A 19969-nucleotide genomic window follows, 5' to 3' on the forward strand; every position below is an offset into this window, starting at 1 on the left:
CATTTGAATGAAACGTTTGCATTTCACAAAACCCTTTAGCAGACAGGCCCCCTCCTGGACCCGGAGCCAGAAGGGGAAATGAGGATCCAGTCTCACCTCATAAGCTCCATCACCAAATCTAAGAAGACGAACGTTGCCTAAGATGGCAACCTGCCACCTGCCTTCAAATGCCGAACCAATTCATATGGTCCTCACTAGATTTTTCCATGTGATTTAAATGAAGAGCCAGTGTTGAGAACCCTGGATTTAGAAAAAACATAGGGTGACAGGACACAGGGATGCTGCCAGAGAGAGCTATTAGAGGCTTATTAATAGTACTTCCAGTAAGAATAGTCTACCATGGAGGGACATTGTGTGTATATGTGAGTTGTGTAATATCTGTGTGCATTGAAGTGTGTGTGTGTGTGTGTGTGTGTGTGTGTGTTTGTGCAGACATGCATGCACACTTTTGCGTGTTTGTGAGAAGTCAGAGGACCTTCTTGGGTGTTATTCCTTAATCACTGCCCCTTGTTTTCCATGGAGGCAAAGTCCCTCATTGATCTGAAACCTGTCAACTAGACTAGGTTGCTTATCTCAGTGGCCCTAGGGACCTGCCTGTCTCTATCACCCCAAGGCTGTGATGACAGATATGTACCCAAGTTTTTTCACCCACCTTTTAGGGATGGAACTCAGGCCCTTGTGCCTAGAAAGCAAGCACTACAACTGAACTAGCCTTCCACTCTGAAAGGACACTGTGTTGTTTCTGGTTTGGCCGAGATGGAGGCTGTTATTGACTGCAACAATGGGAACCTCCATTCACCAGGGCTGCCCTGGCTATAGCTGCTATGGAGTGCCAGATCTGCCAATCTCAGAGGCCAACCCTGAACCCCAGATAGGACACCATTCCCCAAGGTGACCAGCCATCAACCTGGTGGCAGGTTGACTACATTGTCTCACTTCCTTCACATGAAGGGCAATGCGTTGTCCTTCCTGGAATAGATACTTACTTATTCTAGTTATAGATTTGCTTTTCCTACATGTAATGCTTCTGCCCAAACTACCATCCATGGTCTTACAAATGCCTTACTCACCACCATGGTGTGGAGTATGGAAACACGGCCTTATTCACCATCATGGTGTGGTGTGTGAAAACACGGCCTTATTCACCATCATGGTGTGGTGTGTGAAAACACGGCCTTATTCACCATCATGGTGTGGTGTGTGGAAACACGGCCTTATTCACCATCATGGTGTGGTGTGTGGAAACACAGCATTATTCACCGTCATGGTGTGGTGTGTGGAAACACAGCATTATTCACCGTCATGGTGTGGTGTGTGGAAACACGGCCTTATTCACCATCATGGTGTGGTGTGTGAAAACACAGCATTGCTTCTGACCAAAGAACTTACTTCACAGTGGGAGAAGTACAACGGTGGGCCCACAGCTGTAGAATCTTCTGGACTTAAGATGTTCATCAATTCTGGTACCAATTTCTGCCTTAGTTAGGTTTCTATCTCTGTGATGATAACAACATGACAAAAATACCCACTTGGGGAGGAAGGGCTTATTTGGCTTGCATACCTTGATTACATGCAATCTATTGAGTAAAACCAGCACAGGAATTCAAATTGGCTAGGAACCGGGAGGCAGTGCTGCCTACTGACTTGCTTCTCATGGCTTAGTCAGCTTAATTTCTTAGAAAAATCCAGGCATGGTATCACCCGCAATGTGCTGGCCCCTCATCCATCAGTCATTTGAAAACACTACAGGCTTGCCTTCAGCCCAATTTTACTAGGCAGTTTCTCAACTCAGGTTCCCTCCCCTCAGATGATTCTACCTGGGTCAAGCTGACCTAAAGCTCGCCAGTGCAGGTCTATTATAGAGGGTACAAGTAACCCAAGTCACTAATGAATGCTAAGAGCAAGCAGGTATTCCCTCTTTGTCCCTTTAGGCCAGAATGAAAGCTAATGATGAGGGTGTGGCTAATCGGAACCTCCTACCTTGGACATTTTGTGGGCGGAAGTGGTACATGTGCATGATCCGAATCAACAGCACAGCTGAACAGGAATGAGTTTCCAGAGGTTGGGGCACCCCTTGTCTCTGAGCTCATTCAGCTACTCTTCTCTTCTTTCCTGTTCAGTGGAACTTTGCCTCCATCCACACCCTGGAACTACCCAGCTGGGTGCCTGGATGTCATGAATCTACATGTGGGGCCTTCAGAAACCCCAGAGGGTGGAGGCTGTGAGGGTGGGAACAGCAATTGTGCCTGGAACTTCTTATTTGCATTTTTATTTCCTACTTATATTTGGTGAGCTATACCTAGAGCTTATGCTGGGGAGAAGACGGGGTCCTTGGCAGTCGTCCACACAGAAGGGTTGAGGACGGGTCTGATGGGCCTGGTTTTGCTTGTGTGATCAGGGTGAACTGGATCCGTGGGGAGAGAGTCTGGAATGTAGGTTTTCCCCAGCCGAGGAGCTGGTGGTAGAGGAGCCTCCTGTGTCTCTCACGGCCCCTGTGGCTCTTCAGCACTGCTGGCTTCCGATTCCACATAGACCAGCATGGGCACAGTGGTATTTTAACCCTCCAGTGGTGTCTCTGACAGGCTGTGCCCGCTACTTGGGAGTCGGGAGTGAATTGTCATATGAATTCAGCCAGAGAAATGGGATCTAGACGGTATGGAGGAAGATGGCTGGTAGACTTCCTGTGGCCTGAAGGCCATGAGAGTCTCCATTACCCTCCATAGCCCACACCCTTCTACCTCAGAGTGTTAAATAGAATAGCCCACTCTTTCTCCTCCTCTAAAGGAGTGAGCCACACCCAGCATCTTCCACTGGGCTCAAACTCTGATGCTCTTTACAAATGTTATCAAGGGTGAAATGTTCATTTCCGTTCATCAAGTAACCAGTATATTTGGGATACAGATTTAAATATTTTCTGTGCAATAACCTCCCCCCCCACCCACCCACACACACACACTCCCTTCTCACTAACTGTCTTAGTTAGGGTTTTACTGCTGTGAACAGACACCATGACCAAGGCAACTCTTATAAGGACAACATTTAACTGGGGCTGGCTTACAGGTTCAGACGTTCAGTTCATTATCAAGGCAGGAGCATGGCAGCATCCAGGCAGGCATGGTGCAGGAGGAGCTGAGAGTTCTACATCTTCTTCTGGAGGCTGCTAGCAGAGTACTCACTTCCAGGCAGCTAGGACCAGGGTCTTAAAGCCCACACCCACAGTGACACACCTACTCCAACAAGGCTACACCTCCTAATAGTGCTACTCCCTGGGCCAAGCATACACGCACCATCACACTAACCCTGTCTGTTTCACTTAGCCTTCCCCAGAGCCCAAGTTCAGTAGCAGGAGACCACTCTCCTTTCCCAACATAGTCCTGCCAGGAGAAGGTATCTTTGCCTGAAACCTGGCAACTGACAAGGACTTGGGGCTCAGGGCAGAATGAAGTCTGAGAGTGATTTCTGTGAAGAGGGAAAGCAAAAGGTTGAGTAGAAACTTCTTGCTGATTCTGTTGAGAGGTATCAGTGTGTGTGTGTGTGTGTGTGTGTGTGTATGTGTGTGTGTGTGTGTGTCGTAGGGTGATGTGCCCCGTTTCCTCCCCAGGAAGGAGCAGCAGCAGCCTGTGCTGACACAGTGCTGGCTGATCTACCCAAAGTTAATGCCAAGTGCTCCCTCCATTAACCCTCTCCCCAGGAATCACAACCCCAAGCTTGAGATAAGGAAGTCAGTGCTCAGCTGGAAGTCCTGGCTGCTGGGAGCAGGGCTGGAGGTCAGATGAGCTTCCACCTTCTTCCCTCCCCAGAGCACTGTGCTTACAGGGACACAGGGAGTCCTGTGTGGTTGTCATCCCAGCTGACCATCCCCCAAGAGGATGGGAGTGGGTGAGAAGAGACATGCACATTCTAGCCTGGTTCTCTCCTGCGAGGGAGGCACCATCAGGACCAGGCCAGGGAACTAAACCCAGAACACCCACCAGTGTTCTCGGGATATAGACATCAGTAGCCGAGACCTCAGAAACTAAGTCAATGTCACAGAAGTAAAAAGTGGAAATGAAACCTTCCAAGGAGGTTGGGGAGCATGAGTCCTAGAACATTTAAGGCTACCTAAGTGGGGCAGCGTGGAAACTGAAAAAGTAATTACAGGCAATGTCGGAGATGAGCGGTGGGTGCTGTGTTTTGTGGAGCCAGAGCCAGGCACTCGTGTGTGCATGCACATGCCCATCACTGTGTGTGTGTGTGTGTGTGTGTGTGTGAGAGAGAGAGAGAGAGAGAGAGAGAGAGAGAGAGAGAGAGAGAGAGAGACAGACAGACAGAGAGACAGAGAGACAGAGAGTCAGAGAGAGACAGAGAGAGACAGAGAGAGACAGAGTCAGAGAGAGAAAACACACACACACACACACACACACACACACACACACCTTCCTTCCTTCCCTCCAGCTAGCCATCTGAGAGTTTACTCTATATGACATGTAACCCTTAGATCTAGGTTAGATCAGGAGAAAAGACACAGCAATGAAACCTAGGCATGGCCTCTAGAGCTGCTTCGGGACCCATCTAGCCCATATTTGAAAGGCCAAGAGCTGAGAGGCCCGGCTGGAGTCCACAGGGGCCTGCATTATTTTTCAGGGCTCTGCCCAGCTTCCTTTCTTCATGGAATCCTATCCTGGGAGGGCATATTCTGGTCTGGCCACTTTGCCCTTCTGCTGCTGTGTTGGCTATGTGCCTCCTTTTCATCAGTGAGGGTACTGGCTCCTGGCTCATCTTACCTCTCCAACACATGTCAGTTTCTGGCCTCTTTATCCATTGCCTGTTCATTTTCCCCTTCTGCCTCCCCATCCTGAATCTTAGCACTTTTTACAGTAATCCACCCCCATCCTTAGTTCAGCCATCCTTATCTCCCCAGTTTTTCTTAACCAATCACCTTTCTCTATTTCAAACCCACCACCCACCAGGCACTCTCCATGCCCAACCATTTGCAGTATCAAGATCAAGATCTTGGATTTTCATGCTGGGCAGTGGTGGCACATGTCTTTAATCCCGGCACTTGGGAGGCAGAGGCAGGTGGATTTCTGAGTTCAAGGCTAGCCTGGTCTACAGAGTGAGTTCCAGGACAGCTATGGCTATACAGAGAAACCCTGTCTTGAAAAACCAAAAAAAAAAAAAAAAAACAACTCGGATTTTCAAGCTACTTCACAAAGTTAACTGCTCTCTCCATTGCCATATGAGTGACATTAAACTGGTGGCTCTGTAATCCATCATTATAACCTCTTCATTCTTTAGCTGAGGCATACCTAGGTTGTTTTCCATTTCTGGCTATTAGGAATAAAGCTGCATATATATAATATATATGAGGTATATATATGCATATATATGGTATTTTTTAAAAAATTCTGATAGCTAAAAATAAATAGCTAAAAATAAATATGCATATATATGGTATTTTTTTTAAACAAATTCTGTTAGCTAAAAATAAAGTTGGGAAATGTGTGGTTCCCTAAAGGAGTCATTGTTTGGCCCTTTAGGGAAAGTTTTCTGACCACATTCTGGAGTCATTAGCAGCAAGGCTGAGTCTCCCTAACTCAGGCCCCCAGCATCCACTGAGAAAGCTAAAGAGTCTAAGGCCTTGTCGACAGCATCTTCTCCTAGAAGGCTCTTTTTGGCAAGGCAGGCTGGACAGGCTGGGTCAATTCCCTTCTGAATTCTCTAGAGAGAACAACACACTCAGAAGTCTTCGGTCCAACCACGGGCATCCCAAGAAACCATCACCACCTCTGACCCTTTATGTTCAGTTGTGGGGAAAGAAAGGGATGCTATGGAGCTGGTTAAGGCCTCCCCCAGCTTTCTGGAACCTGTAGGTCTGGTCGAATCTCAGGTGAGAGGTCATTTTCCAAGGGAAGTTCCCTGTCGTCTAACAGTTCTACTGCTGTGAACAGACACCATGACCAAGGCAACTCTTACAAGGACAACATTTAACTGGGGCTGGCTTACAGGTTCAGAGGTTCAGTCCAGTATCCTTAAGACCAGAGCATGGCAGTGTCCAGGCAGGCATGGTGCAGGAGGAGCTGAGAGTTCTACATCTTCATCTGAAGGCTGATAGTGGAAGACTGACTTCCAGGCAGCTAGGATGAGGGTCTTAAAGCCCAAGCCCACAGTGGCCACACCTACTCCAACAAGGCCACATTTCCAAATCATGCCATTCCTTGGGCCAAGCATACTCAAACTGGGACTCCTGCCTCTGGCTCCTCCAGCAAACATGAAGCTGAGCACTAAAAGGTAGCTTTACAAGAGAGGGACAGACTCCCCTGCTTAGCAACGAGTGGAGGGGATTGTGGTTCCCAGGGAGAGAGACCATGAGGGGAAGTGTGCTAGACCATGTGTGGCAGAGTGCATGTATGCCAACCTGTCAGGTATAGGGAGGGATGTTACATGTCAAGGACCCTGCAAAGGGCTATGGGTTTCTGTCTCTGGTGCCATAGGGTGATGGGGTCTTTTGTTCAAAATGCATTGCATTACAATTCTGCCTTTTAATCTGGTATCAGCTGTCATCTCCAAGGCCCAAGAAGCATTTCCCTCCTCCCCAGCCCTCCCACTACCAAGTTCTCTCTCGGATCAGGTCCCAATCAGCCTTATGGCCTGTTTCAGTTGAACAATTCGTTCCTTGAGTTTTGAGACAGTCTCAGGAGCCAGAATTCCCAAGTCCTGGAGGGCTTCCAGTAGCTGCTCCCTGGCGACACCAATGAAGGAATTATCCAGGAATGCAGGCAGACCTCCCAAACCATCCTGCAAGGTGTACAGGGGTACCCGCACCAGGCCCAAGACCTTTAGAGGGAAGGAGAGAGGAGAAGACACGGTTCTCACTACAACAAGCTATTTCTAGAGCAGATACCCCCCATAGAGTACATCCTAAGGCTTCATACTTCAGTGGGGCCCAATGGGCCTAACCTTGGACAGGAAACTGCCCCCCAAGGCATCCTGGGTCCACCTCCATGTTAATTCTTCCAACAGCACTTTCTGGCTCCTGAGGCCCCAACAGCCCTAATCCGCCAGCAGTTCTACACCAGCTGTGTAGGCCTCACAAGGAAGCTCAAAAAACCCCTGCGAATTCACAGGCCTTCCCTCCTGCTCCTCCCTTAGCAAGGTTGTCCTACGGAAGTCTAACTAGTCCAAGCTTGCTCACTAGCTGCCAGTGCGAATTCAGGAGTCACTTTTTTATACCTTCCCCAGCCCCATGAGTTCAGTATTTGCCAGAATTGGAGAATCCCCCCATGCCTTCCTAAGTCAGGGGCTCAGAGGCAAGGTGTCATGACTGACCATTATCACACTTGGCTGAGTGTGTTCTAGAAAAATCTCTGCAGAGGCCAGCCAACTGTGTGTATGGTGTAAAAGGTTCATAGGGGATCACACTGGCAGTGTTATCCAGCATGGAGATCGATGTTCCGGGTTTTGACTAGTCCCGGACACTGGGATGGGGCACAAGGTCTGATGACCAGGAACTCCTAAGGGGGCTTTCTTTGGAAAAGGACCACAGAGAAGGGAGGCAGGTAAGGGTAAGAGGTCCTAGGCTAGCCCCACCTCTAGCCCATGGTCCTTGGCTAGTGGTGCCCCAGCTTCTACTGCCTGGAGCTGCTCTAGTGTTAGACACTTGACATAGAAATGGGCCACCACTTTCGATTTGGACTCAGCGAGGGAGCTTCGGTAGTCGGTGGATATTATGCTGAAACTGGACACTCCCTCGCCCAGCTTCTTCAACAACTCCTTATTCAGCCCTTCCTCCAGGCTGGGGCTACGATCATCCACAAAACCACCAGGGAAGCCCAGTCGCCCATCAAAGCGCATGGACATCTGAGGAAGGAAGGAATGAGGATTAGCTAGGAGACAGAAAGATAATCCCAGAAGGGCACAGGGCTGCGACAACTAGTGGTCATTCCTCACCAGCACAGCATGGTTCAGCAAGACGTGGCCCCCGAAGAGCACTCCTGGATTGGGCGCATATAGCATCGCGTAACAAAGATGCCGCCAGCTGGGCCCCAAGGCCAGGGCGTCTTCCAATTCTATCCTACTGGTCGTGGCCATGGATCTTTATTTTTGTCCGCTCACGTAGTTCGCAGGAGATTATCATTTCAGACCACCAACGCCTTCAGGGTCCATGAGCGGAACGGAGACACCAGTGCGGGCTTGCTAATGGAAGAGCATCTAGCCAGGCTGGGGCCTTTTGGCCAGGCACTGGAGAAGACTGGGAAGCTGAAAACTTCCTTATGATTGGCTCCCGGCCACCTGTACCAGGGCGTGGCTAAAGGTGTGGCTAGTGTACTAAGTCATAGTTAGGAGGCCTGCAGAGCAGAGAGAGTCAGGTTTTCTACCTTCAGATTACCAAAGGGTCCTGAAAGTCGAAGGAATAGGGTATTGAGAGAGCCACTCGGGGTTTGGTCTGGATAGAAAATGGGAGCTAGAGTTGGATGTAGGAAAAGTGAGTAGGAATGGAAACTTTTTGTTTTATTTTTCCCATTAATTAATTAATTTATGTATTTATTTTTTATTTTTTGGTTTTTTTGAGACAGGGTTTCTCTGGGTAGCCTTGGCTGTCCTGGAACTCACTTTGTAGATCAGGCTGGCCTCGAACTCAGAAATCCGCCTGTCTCTGCCTCCCAAGTGCTAATTAATTTATTTACATGGCCTCTCCTCCATTCTCCTCCCCTTCACCTCTGAGAAGTGGGAGGTCCCCCTCTGGGTCCTAACCCACCCTGATACCTCAAGTCACTGAAGGACTAGGTACTTCTCCCACTGAGGCCAGACAAGGCAGCACAGTTAAGGGATGGCGATCCACACGCAGGCAACAGGGTCAGGGTAAGTCCCCGCTCCAGTTGTCGGGGGAACCACATGAAGCCCAAGCTGCACATCTGTTACATATGTGTGTCGGGGAGTCGGGGGTGGGGGAGGTAGGTCCAGCCCTGTATACTCTTTGCTTGGTGGCTCAGTCCCTAGGTTTCCCCAAGGGTCCAAGTTAGTTGATTCTGTTGGTCTTCTGGAATCCCTCTGACCCCAGGGTTTCTCAATATTTCCCCAACTCTTCCACGAGACTCCTCAAGCTTCATCTAATGTTTGCCTGTGGATCTCTGCATCTGTTTTCATTGGCTGCTGAGTGGACCCTCTCAGAGGGCAGTTATGCTAGACACCTGTCTGCAAGCATAACAGAGTATCATTAATAATGTCACGGACTGATGCTTGCCCATGGGATGGATCTCAAGTTGGGCCAGTCATTGGCTGGCTGTTCTCTCAGTCTCTGTGACATCTTTGTCCCTGCACTTCTTGTAGGCAGGACAGGCATTGGGTCAAAGATCTTGTGGGTGGGTTGTTGTCCTTGTCCCTCCACTGGGAATCCTGCTACAGGAGATGGCCACTTCAGGATCCATAGGCCCCATTACTAGGAGTCTCAGCTAGAGTCACCCTCTCCCCCTTGTAGACTCCCTGGAGCCTTTCTCCATCCCAGGTCACTAGAGCTTACTACCCTGCCCCTTCCCCCACTACACCAATTTCTCTTCATTTTCCTGGCCCTCTCTACATCTGATCGCCGTCTCCTTTCTCCTCCCCATTCCCTCTCCTACCCAGTTCCCTCCATCCATCCACCTCAGATGGCAATTTGATTTTCCCTTCTAAGTGAGATTCAAGCATCCTCCTTGGCCCCCCTTATTAGTATGCTTCTTTGGGTCTGTGGATTGTAGTGAGGGTATCCAGTACTTCATGGTTAATACCTACTTATCAGTGAGTACATACCATGGGTGTTCTTTTGGGTCTGAGTTACCTTACTCAGGATGATAGCTTCTAGTTTTTTCCATTTGGTTGCAAATTTAATGATGTCCTTGTTTTTAATACATGAGCAGTATTCCACAAATGAGCCACATTTTCCATATCCATTCTTCAGTAGAGGGGCATCTGGGTTGTTTCCAGTTTGTCACTATTACAAATAAGCAAGTATCCCTGTGGTATGGCGGGGCATCTTTTGGGTGTATGCCCAGAAACGGTATAGCTGGCTCTTGAGGTGGAACTATTTCCAACTTTCTGAGAAACTGTCAGATTGGTTTCCAGAATGATGGTCCAAGTTTGCACCCCCACCATCAATGGAGGGGTGTCCCCATTGCTCCATATCCTTGCTGTAGCTTGAGTTTCTGATCTAAGCCATTCTGACTGGTGTGAGGTGGAATCTCAAGGTCATTTTGATTTACATTTCCCTGATGACTAACGATGTTGAGCATTTCTTTAAGTGCTTCTCAGCCATTAGAGTCCTCTGTTGAGAATTCTCTGTTTAGTTCTATACCCCATTTTTAATTGGGTTATTTGGTTTGGTGGTACCTAACTTCTTGAGTTCTTTATATATTTAGGACACCAGCCCTCTGTCAGATGTGGGGTGAGTGAAAATCTTTTCCCAATCTTAGGCTGCTGTTTTGTCCTATTAATGGTGTCCTTTGCCTTACAGAAATTTTTCAGTTTCATGAGGTCTCATTTATCAATTGGTGATCTTAATGCCTGAGCCATTGGTGTTCTGTTCAGGAAAGTTGTCTCCTGGGCCGAGGCTATTCCCCATTTTCTCTTTTATCAGATTTAGTGTATCTGGTTTTATGTTGAGGTCTTTGATCCACTTGGACTTGAGTTTTGTGCAGGGTCATAAATATGGAACTATTTGCATTCTTCTACATGCAGACATCCAGTTAGATCAACAGCCTTTGTTGAAGATGCTTTCTTTTTTCCATTGTATGGTTTTGGCTTCCCTGTACAAAACCAAGTGTGGCTAATTCCATTGATCAACCTGTCTGTTTCTATACCAATTCCACACAATTTTTATTCCTATTCCTCTGTGATACAGCTTGAGACCAGGGATGGTGATAACACCCCCAGAAGTTCTTTTATTATACAGGTTTGTTTTAGCTATCCTGGGTTTTTATTTTTCCATATGAAGTTGAGAATTGTTTTCTCCGGATCTGTAAAGAGTTGTGTTGGAATTTTTATGGGAATTTACATTGAATCTGTAGGTTATTTTTGGTAAGCTGTCCATTTTTACCTTGTTACTCCTACTGATCCATGTGCATTTTACCATCTTCTGATGTCCTCTTCAATTTATTTCTTCAGGAACTTGAAGTTCTTGTCACACATGTTTTTCACTTTTTTGGTTAAAGTTACACCAAGATATTTTATATTATTTGTGGCTATTGTTAAGGGTGTTGTTTCCCTGATTTCCTGCCCAGCCCATTTATTGTTTGTATAAAGAAGGGCTATTGATTTTTTTAGTTAATTTTGAATTCAGCCACTTTGCTGAATGTGTTTATCAGCTGTAGGAGTTCTCTGGTGTGATTTTTGTGGTCACTTATGTATACTATTATATTATCTGTGAATGGCCAATTTGTATCCCCTTGAACTCACTTAGTTGTCTTATTTCTTTGGCTAGAACTTCAAGTACTATATTGAAGAGACAGGGAGAGAGTGGACAGCCTTTTCTTGTCCCTGATTTTAGTAGAATTGCTTTAAGTTTCTCTCCACTTAATTTGATGTTGTTTATTGGCTTGTTGTATGTGCTTTATATTACTGAAGACTTTTAACCTCAAGGGATGTTTTATGTCATGAACTTTTTGAACTTTCTATTTTCTTTGACAGATGTATCAATTTCTTCTATTGTCTCTTCTACACTTGAGATGATCTCTTTCTTCCATCTCTTGTATTCTGTTGGTGATGTTTGTTCTGTAGTTTCTGTTCTCTTTCCTAGGTTTTCCATCTCCAGGGTTGCATCAGGGTATTTTCTTTATTGCTTCTATTTTCATTTTTAGTTCTTGGACAATTTTATTCATTTCCTTCACCTGTTTGATTATATTTTTCCTGTATTTCTTTAACGATGTATTAATTTCTTCCTTAAAGGCCTTTATCACCTCTATAAGATTGGATTTAAGGTCATCTTCTTGTGTTCTATCCAGAGCTTGCTGTAGCAGGAGAGCTGGGCTATGTGGTGGTGCCACATTTCACTGGCTCTTGTTTTCTTCCTATGCTGTCCTTTAGCTATCTGTTGTCCCCGGTGTTAGCTAGATGATCTTGATGCCTGGTAGACTTCTTGGGAAGGAAGAGAAAGCCATGGGCCAGAAAATGGAGGTCAGGGAGCAGTGCACATCTCAACTATGCTGGCCGTGCCCCAGGCAGACTGGACTGGCAAGGGATTGGTGGGAGAGGGTTTCAAGGTTTTTCCTGCCCTCCACCCCGTGCAGGCCTCCACACGGAAGCAGGATACTCTCGGAGGTCCCAGAAGGCTCCTCAGAATGGCAGGGCAAGCCCAAAGCCAGACAATGGACGTAACCTTTATATTAAAGAGACCCAGAGAGTTCCCTGGCCTCTTCTGATATGTGAGGTATCAACAACATGAGGGATCTCAAGAAAGCAGGATGAGGGAACTCACTAAAGATCAAATCTTCCTGCCCCTTGGTCTTGGACATCCCAATTCTCAGAATTATGAAAAATGAATCTTGCAGCTGCTGTGATAAATTAAACTAACAACATTCATGACTTTGGAGCCTACCAGTCACTCATGATGTAGAGTCCCTAGCTACCCTTGTCTGAAGGTGTTTATACTCTCCCACATGTATTAACTGATGTCAGTGTGACACAGCATACTTGCTAGGTAGGTTCTAATCCAGTAGTGCTGTAGTTTTATCAGCTTCCTATGTTCTCCCCTTAGCCTAATTTTGCCCTCCTGTCCTCTCCTCTCCCACTCTTATCCATAACAGGGTGCTTTTGTCTCCTCCTTACTTCATCACATCCTTGAACATTTTCAAGTAAAGAAGTACGGATACACTGTCACACACTACAACTTCTTTTGGAGAAGAGGTTTCAAGGTCAGAGAGCGGGTGCAAAGGGACAGGAAGATGAGCGGGTTTGGCATGTATGATGTGAAATTCCCAATGAATCAATAAGATGTGAAAAATATTTTTAAATGTATTTCTAAGTGTTAAGAAAAATACTTAAAAACCAAGGCCTGGTTGACTCTTACTTGAAAATTGTGTTGGACACCAAGATTGTCTAGGTAGAATGTGACTGCCTCTGGGTGTCTGGGGACATTCAGCAGTGCTATGCTCCATCCATGCTGTATGGCGCTGAGGCTGGGGGGTCAACTCTGGTGTGGTCTGCAACCCCTAGGCACTGTAGTATCAGACATGGGATTCTCTTGGCTCTACTCTGTGTTGTTGGGCTGGAGGTTGTCTTGGGTGTGGTCTGCTTGAGACTGGGTAGGATCCTTAAAATAGTTTTAATTCCTATATATTGTAAGATTTTTCTCTGGTAAACCCTCTAAATATTCAACACTTCTCCCTATGCATTATTTACATTGTAAAGACTTACTCTTCAGCATCTGAAAGTAATACTTTTACTAAATTATTTATTTACATCCCAATTGAAGCTTCCTCTACCTCTGCTCCTTGAAGTGCCTCCTTCTCACATCTCCTTGCCCATGTCCCTCCTCCCCTTCTCCTTAGAGAACTGGATGTCTCCCACGGATATCAACCAGCCTTGGCATATCAACTTGCAGGATGAGTAGGCTAGGCCCATCTTCATCTAATGAGGCTAAACAAGGCAGGCCAGTTAGGGGAAAGGGATCCAAACACAAACAACGTAGTTAGAGACAGCCACTGTGACCACATTAGAAGTCCTACAGGAGGACCGAACTGCACAACTGTTACATATGGGTGCAGGGCCTAGGTCCATCCGAAACATGCTCTTTGACTGGCAGTTTGGTCTCTATGATACACTCTGGACCCAGGTTAGTTGATTCTGTTGGTTCTCTTGGGTTGTCCTTGACTCCTCTAGCTCTTTCAATCCTTTCTCCCCCTCTTCCCCAAGCTCCACTTAAAGTTTGCCTGTAGGTCTCCACATCCGTTTCCCTAAGTTTCTGGGTGAGGCCTCTCTGATGACAGTTATGCTAGGCACCTGCCTGAAAGTATAGAAGAATATCATAAACAGTGTCAAGGGTGGGTTCGCTTTCATGGCATGGGTCATGTTGTGGTGACCTTTAACCATCAAGGTATTTTATTGCTACCTCATAACTGTAATTGTGCTACTGTTATGCATTGTAATGTAAATATCTCATATGCAGGATATCTGATAGGCAACCCCAAGGGGGTCATGACCCACAAGTTGAGCAACACTGTTAGCTAAGAAAAAGATAAAATAGGAGCTTTGTCTTATGACAATGAAATCATCATTTACTCTGAATAAAGCCTTTAATGCTCCATGAGTGAGTGCTGGGAATAAATCACAGAAGGGAGGTGCTTTGGGATTTTCAATCCAGGCCCTTAGGTTCATGTACTGCTTGCATGTAGTTACACAGAGAAAAAAAGTGTTGATCAAAAATACAACATTGGAGATGGACAGGCCATTGTCCTGGCTGGTGTCCAGCGGCTATCAAAAGCAAGGTGGCCATAGTTCCTGGTGAGGCGCTGGTTTTGCCCTGGATGGACACAGTACAGAGCGCCTGTGTCTTCAGAGTGCTCCTGCCCTATTGGAAACCCTGAGGGCTGTATACCTGAGGGAAAGCCTTTCAGGATGCCAGACTTCCTCTATGACCTTGACCTGTGACTCTATGCTCCGGCAGCCAACTGAGTGCTGCCCTCGCCATAGATATCCTTACTTCTGCCCAGGAGCCAAAGGGAAGGTGGTGGCTCCAGTTATGTCCTAGTTTCTCATGAAACAGTCCAGAGTGTAAACTTCATGGATTTTCACAGAAGTGTGTGCCCTTGACAGGCTTCTTTGGGGCAGCTTCACAGTACAGGTTCTGCAGAGTGGGTTCCTTTCCGTCTGTGCTCAACAGCAGCTCCTCAAAATAGAGGAGCTGGTCAACTTCAAAGCAGTCACTGGCCCGAGGAACCACCGTCTCCAGATGCTCGCAGATCTCTGCTTCTCCAGCATTCCGATGCCTTGCTCTCTTGAGGTAACAGTAGACCTCCTCAAATGTTTCCATTCCCAGCTTCTGTACAGCTGATCTGCCAAGAAAGGTAGGAGATATTGTAAGCCTCACATACAGATCACCTGTAAGGAAATGTATTTTAAAGTTGGTGGTTACACAAATAATGCTGTGACCCTGGCATTCAGGAGGGAAGAGAGAGGAACCTGAGGCACCGAATCCCACCCTCAAGGGTCACCAGTGGCCAACAAGCAAAGCTTGAGTGCTGGTTGATTGTGTCCCAGCTACTCTTTCAGACACTATGAACACAGCAGAAAATATGAGGTTTATACACAGTGGGTCTGTTGGTATTCATTAACATAATAGCCCAAGAAAGGCTACTCATAATGAAAAGAAAAAAAAATCCAGCAAGATACCCAGACACAACATAAAAATAAAAATTTAAAACAAAATATTAGCAACGGCACAGGAGACCTGAAGAGCATACACTCTGAACTCAGAGCCCAGTCCTCAACGCCACGAGGGGACACTGATTCTTCTCTGACATTGACGGCGACAAATTATCTAGTAGGCAACTCAGGCCTCAACAACATTCACACATGTAAGCACATTTAAATCATTCTCTAAATTATAGGCCAAAGGAAAAAAATCAGCCATGCCATAAACTCATGTGAGGCCAAGAGGAAGTGGGCAGTCAGGCGCTCCCACAAGGCAACACTGGTGGTAATATGTACACTTAGACTCGGAGAACACATGGGTATTTCTACAATGATGTATTGGAATGCTCGAGATTCACACAACAGGAACTCCTGTTTAAAGGGATGCTCTTTGTGGTTTCAGAGAGGAGGGCAGCATCTTTTGTACTGTTCATGTTAAAAACGGCTGTGTCTCTTTGTAAGGGGCAGAAGTAAGGTTTGGATGGAGGGGGCCTGCCCCTGTTAGTCAGACCTCTCAAATAAAAAGAAGTTCCATTTAAATTTTCCTGCTCAATTTTATATCCCGCTTCCTTTCTCATGAATGGAGTCCAAAGACTTCCAAGTTGCTTCAGGGACTCTTCACTATCAGTTTTACCCCCAATCCTTCATTTACAGGTTGAGATGAACAGTTGACATGGACAGTTTCCAGCACACGGGTGGGCAGGCAGCAGGGAAGGGTGGGCAGGCAGCAGGGAAGGGTGGGCAGACAGCAGGGGACAACAGAGGACTAGATACCCAGTTACCAGGCTTATCAGTCAAAAACACTGTGGTGTGGGTGGGATAATGGCCCCCGAATACGAGTCCACTGGCAAAGCTGCCCAGGTTCCAGAGCCTAAGCCAGGGCAAACCCTGAGTTTGCCGACTCAGACAGGAAACTCACGCTCCCAGGAGCACTTCTCTCTCCTTGCCCATCTTCCAAATCTACCCTCCCTTCTCCAAGCCCCTTTACTTGCCTTTTGTTCTGCTTTCTGACCCTGTTAAATATTGGCTATTACTTTTTGTTCTTTATTTTTGTTTTGAAACAGAATCTTAAGTAGCCCGGGGTGGCTTCAGATACTCTATGTAGTTGAGGCTGGCCTTGAACTCCTAATTCCTCCGCCTCCATCCTGAGTCCTGTGAGGACTTATATAGTGTTGCTATACTGACTATTCTTTCTGTCCTTTATCTCTCTCTATCTCAGGATCTATAAAGAAAAAGGCCACAGGTGGTCTTTGGCTCTATAAGGGTAATTATATGAAATATCCTCCCATTTTAAATCCTAGTTTAATTTTAAAACAATCTCATAGTAACAGAAAAGTCCCAGAAGGGCAGACACCTCTTTTATACTCTTGGCTTTTGAGAATGACTTGCTAACTACATGCTTCCCCCGAATATCTGGTCTTTCATACATAAAAACTCCTAGTGAAGACCAGTCCCCAATCAGGAAACTGACACCAGTGGCTGCTGTCATCTCTCACTTTTCACCAGCCATCCAAAGCACCTTGGTGTAGCAGAATGACCTTCATTTAGTCTCTCCGTGATCTCTACTCTCAAGAAAGTCAAGAGCCAGTTTGTGAGGAGACTCCCTTAGCTGGGTCACCAGCACCCACGGGCTCTGGCCACTCTCACTCTGGGCTCTCTTTTATGTTCTCCTGGCCATGACATCAGGAATCTAGACTCCCATTATCTGAGTGTTTTCTTACAGAGCCCCAAATATGTTGCTTGTCTACTTATTTTTATATTGTATTTTAAATGTCTTTTTTAGTTTACAAGTGGGTTCTATTGATTGCCCACCCCTCACTCTGTCTTTTTCATGCCCATGTGTCCTCCACTCCCACCCTTCCTTGTCATTTTTGGATGACATCTTTATTGTCCTCCTTTGGTCTTTTCCACTTTCATTCATACTTACACCTGATCGTTCATTCATATATATTATGTATGTATATTTGTATGTGTATATATAACTGGGGTTTGCATATGAGAGAGAATGGTTTTTATTTCTGTGTTTGGGTTACTTTGTTTAACATTATACTTTCCAGATCCATCTATTTCACTGTAAATTTCATGATTGCACATTTATAGACATGGATAGAATTCCACTGTGTATATGTATCACATTTCTGTTGATAGGTAGATGGGTTCCATTTCCTCGCAGTTGTACGAAGACAGCAATGAGTACAGCCCTGCAGGTACCCTGTGCTATATGGAGTCTTGTCTATAGGTCCAGGAGTTTCCTGCCTATCAGCTGGGCCACATGGTAATTTTATTTTTAATTTTCTGAGGAACTTCTGCACTGATTTCCAGAATGGTGGTATGACTTTGCCCTCTGATCAGCAGTGAATAAGGGGGCCCCTCATCCCCCACATCCTCACCACTGTTTATCCATGACAGCCACTCTCATCTGGATGAAGTGCTATCTCAAGGTAGCCTTAGTGTGCATTTTCCAATTGACTAGGGATGTTGAACACTTTCTTAAATACTTATTTTCAGCCACTCTCTTTCTTCCTTTGAGAACTGCATGTTCATTTCATTAGACCAATTATTAACTGGAAGGCATTTGGCATTTAATTTTACAGTTCTTTCTAAATTGTACCACAGACTGTAATGACAAAGAAACCCTGGTACTGGCATAAACAGACGGTTGGACCACTTAACAGAATAGAGGACCCAGAAATAATCTGGCGTAGCTAAGGCCACCTGATTTTTGACAAAGGTGCCAAAAACCATGCAGTGGGAAAATGACAAGTCTCTTCAACAAACGGCTGGCAAAACTGGGTATCCGCCTGCAGAAGGATGAAACTGGAGCTGCATATTTTACCTTATACAAAATCCAACTTGACATGCATAAAATACCTTGATTTTTTTTTATAGTATAGAATGGTTTATTTAGGGCATGGGGAGGGGAGTTAAGAGGGTAGCAGAGTCAGAGAAAGGCAGAGAGAAGATGAGAGTAGAGAAGTAGGGGATGGCCATGACCACGTGGAGAGATGGGGGAAGGGAATGGAGAGAGAGGGAGAACAAAGTGGGAAGAAGCAAGGTGGAGAACCAGGAGCAAGAGAATACCTTGATTTTTTAAGACCTGAAATGCTGAAACTGTTAGAGGAAAAGACAGGGATGTGCTTCAAGACAGGCAAGGCAGGATCTTTCTGAACAGAACTCCAACTGCATAGGCACTTGCCTCGGGGATCAGCATATGAGCCAACATAAAATTCCAAAAGTTTCTGTACAGTGAAAGGAACCATCAACAGAGCAAACAGCCAGCCCACGGAATGAGGCAACTCTTTACCAGCTGCACGTCAGACAAGGGCAAATACACGGGATTTATAACATTTGTAACAGATGTGTAGCTTGGTCTTCATGTGGGTCCTCTAACAACTGGAAGGCCTGTCTCTGACTCTGTTGCTGCCACTGGATTGTCTCCCCCTAGCTGGACTGCTGGAGGTGTGGGGGTCAGTGAGAGAGGAACTGTTGAGACTTGACATGTGTGAGGTGAAGTATTCAAGGGAGGCTTCCCCTTCTTCTCAGAGGAGGAGAGGTAATGGGAGGAGGGATTTGTGAGGGCAGGACCAGTAGGAGAGGAGGGAGGGAAGGTTGTGACCAGGATGTAAAGCGAATAAAGAAAGAAAGAAAAAAAAAGAACTGAAAAAAATTAAACTCATATGCCTTTTCAATGATGTTCTCTCTTCTGGGGATGAAAAACTAAAACAGGGCCTGCCAGTGACTAGAAACATCCTGTATTGAGGTAGCCCTGCTACCACACAGCTCCCTGCCGCTGCACCGTGCCAAACGGGCTTCCCCCTGAGAGAAAGGAAGCATCTCCTCACATGAATCCCATCATTGGAGCTCTGTCCCACCCAGAGCTGAGGGACAACCTCTCAAGGCAGCTATTAGCTTCTCAGGGCAAGGTGGGGTTATGGTGCTGAGCACCGTGCCGGCTCTGAAGTCCTTTCTAAAGCTCTGTGCCCTGGCTGGTGGGTCCTGCCACCAACCTCTTGCAAGCCTTTGTGTGTGACTTCCAACTCAGAGGCTCAATGACTTCATCTGCAGTCTAGAAGCGATGCCTGGGGCTTCCTCTAGCTGTAGTGTTCAGAAACTCAGAAAGACAGTCTTTGCTTCCTGGTGACCAGCACATGCTTGCTGAAAGAATAAAGAAGCAAATAATTCAAAGACCAGTAGAAAACTAGATAGCGAGTCATGAATTTTATACTTTATTACAGCAGCTGAAGATGGGAAATATTAAGAGCCTTTGGTCCGATGAGTGGTTATTCCTTGGGAAGAAGAGGAAAGAGAAGTCTGCAGGATGTGTGCTTGAGGGTCTAAGCACCAGGGACTGTCTCTTTTGTGTGTGCAACAGAGTTCTCAGGGTCTAAGCACCAGGGACTGTCTCTTTTGTGTGTGCAACAGAGTTCTCAGGAAACACTTTATGTACTGTTAGGGAACAACTACAGATGCTAAAAGTTTATCCTTTTTGGAGTATAGTTCTGAGTGTGATAAGCCATAACTAACCTGTGAGATAGAGGATGTTTCTATAACTCCTCCACTCCAAACGCAGTTCCTTAAATCCTTTTATAAGTTTTTTGAATCCCCCCTC

The 19969-nt window shown here is 46.2% G+C and overlaps 2 protein-coding genes and 1 long non-coding RNA gene across 8 annotated transcripts in view; 1 reads left to right on the forward strand and 2 right to left on the reverse strand.

Moving 5' to 3' along the window:
• Nucleotides 1-6501: 6501 nt before the first annotated feature.
• On the reverse strand, nt 6502-8275 carry LOC116072424 (U8 snoRNA-decapping enzyme-like). Of its 2 annotated transcripts, none has more exons than XM_031343893.1 (3): nt 7930-8275; nt 7663-7839; nt 6502-6816 (listed from the first exon to the last, which is right to left on the reverse strand). In XM_031343893.1, exons 1-3 carry the CDS (start codon nt 8068-8070, stop codon nt 6607-6609), a joined length of 528 nt encoding a protein of 175 aa, XP_031199753.1. In that variant the 5' UTR covers nt 8071-8275; the 3' UTR covers nt 6502-6606. The 2 variants fall into 2 exon arrangements, with proteins under 2 accessions (XP_031199753.1, XP_031199752.1); XM_031343892.1 differs by having other exon boundaries at nt 7570-7839; nt 7930-8272.
• A 97-nt stretch (nt 8276-8372) lies between these two features.
• LOC116072425 lies at nt 8373-12966 on the forward strand. The gene is made up of 2 exons (XR_004111436.1): nt 8373-8464; nt 12756-12966. It is a non-coding gene; the product is annotated as an uncharacterized LOC116072425 (long non-coding RNA).
• Nucleotides 12967-14218: 1252 nt separating this feature from the next.
• Nucleotides 14219-19969, reverse strand: part of Nek11 (NIMA related kinase 11) — a 238726-nt gene continuing 232975 nt past the window's right edge. For 3 of the 5 annotated variants that reach the window (XM_031343621.1, XM_031343620.1, XM_031343623.1), the window contains one exon: nt 14219-15002. In XM_031343621.1, coding sequence (XP_031199481.1) covers nt 14729-15002 — 274 coding nt within the window. In that variant the 3' untranslated portion in view covers nt 14219-14728. Of the gene's footprint in view, nt 15003-19367; nt 19516-19969 lie in introns of all 5 variants that reach the window. The other 2 variants (XR_004111384.1, XM_031343622.1) reach the window with 2 other exon arrangements.

The sequence above is a fragment of the Mastomys coucha genome, unplaced genomic scaffold, assembly GCF_008632895.1.
Source record: "Mastomys coucha isolate ucsf_1 unplaced genomic scaffold, UCSF_Mcou_1 pScaffold23, whole genome shotgun sequence".
NCBI classification, from domain to species: domain Eukaryota; kingdom Metazoa; phylum Chordata; class Mammalia; order Rodentia; family Muridae; genus Mastomys; species Mastomys coucha.

Excerpts from the sequence above, each read along its gene's own strand:
- LOC116072424 (XM_031343892.1), bottom strand. The coding sequence starts at position 8,070 with ATGGCCACGACCAGTAGGATAGAATTGGAAGACGCCCTGGCCTTGGGG. Across the intron at positions 7,840-7,929 it reads TGCTGAACCATGCTGTGCTG|ATGTCCATGCGCTTTGATGG; the intron begins GTGAGGAATGAC and ends TTCCTTCCTCAG. Across the intron at positions 6,817-7,569 it reads CCAAGGACCATGGGCTAGAG|GTCTTGGGCCTGGTGCGGGT; the intron begins GTGGGGCTAGCC and ends TTCCCTCTAAAG.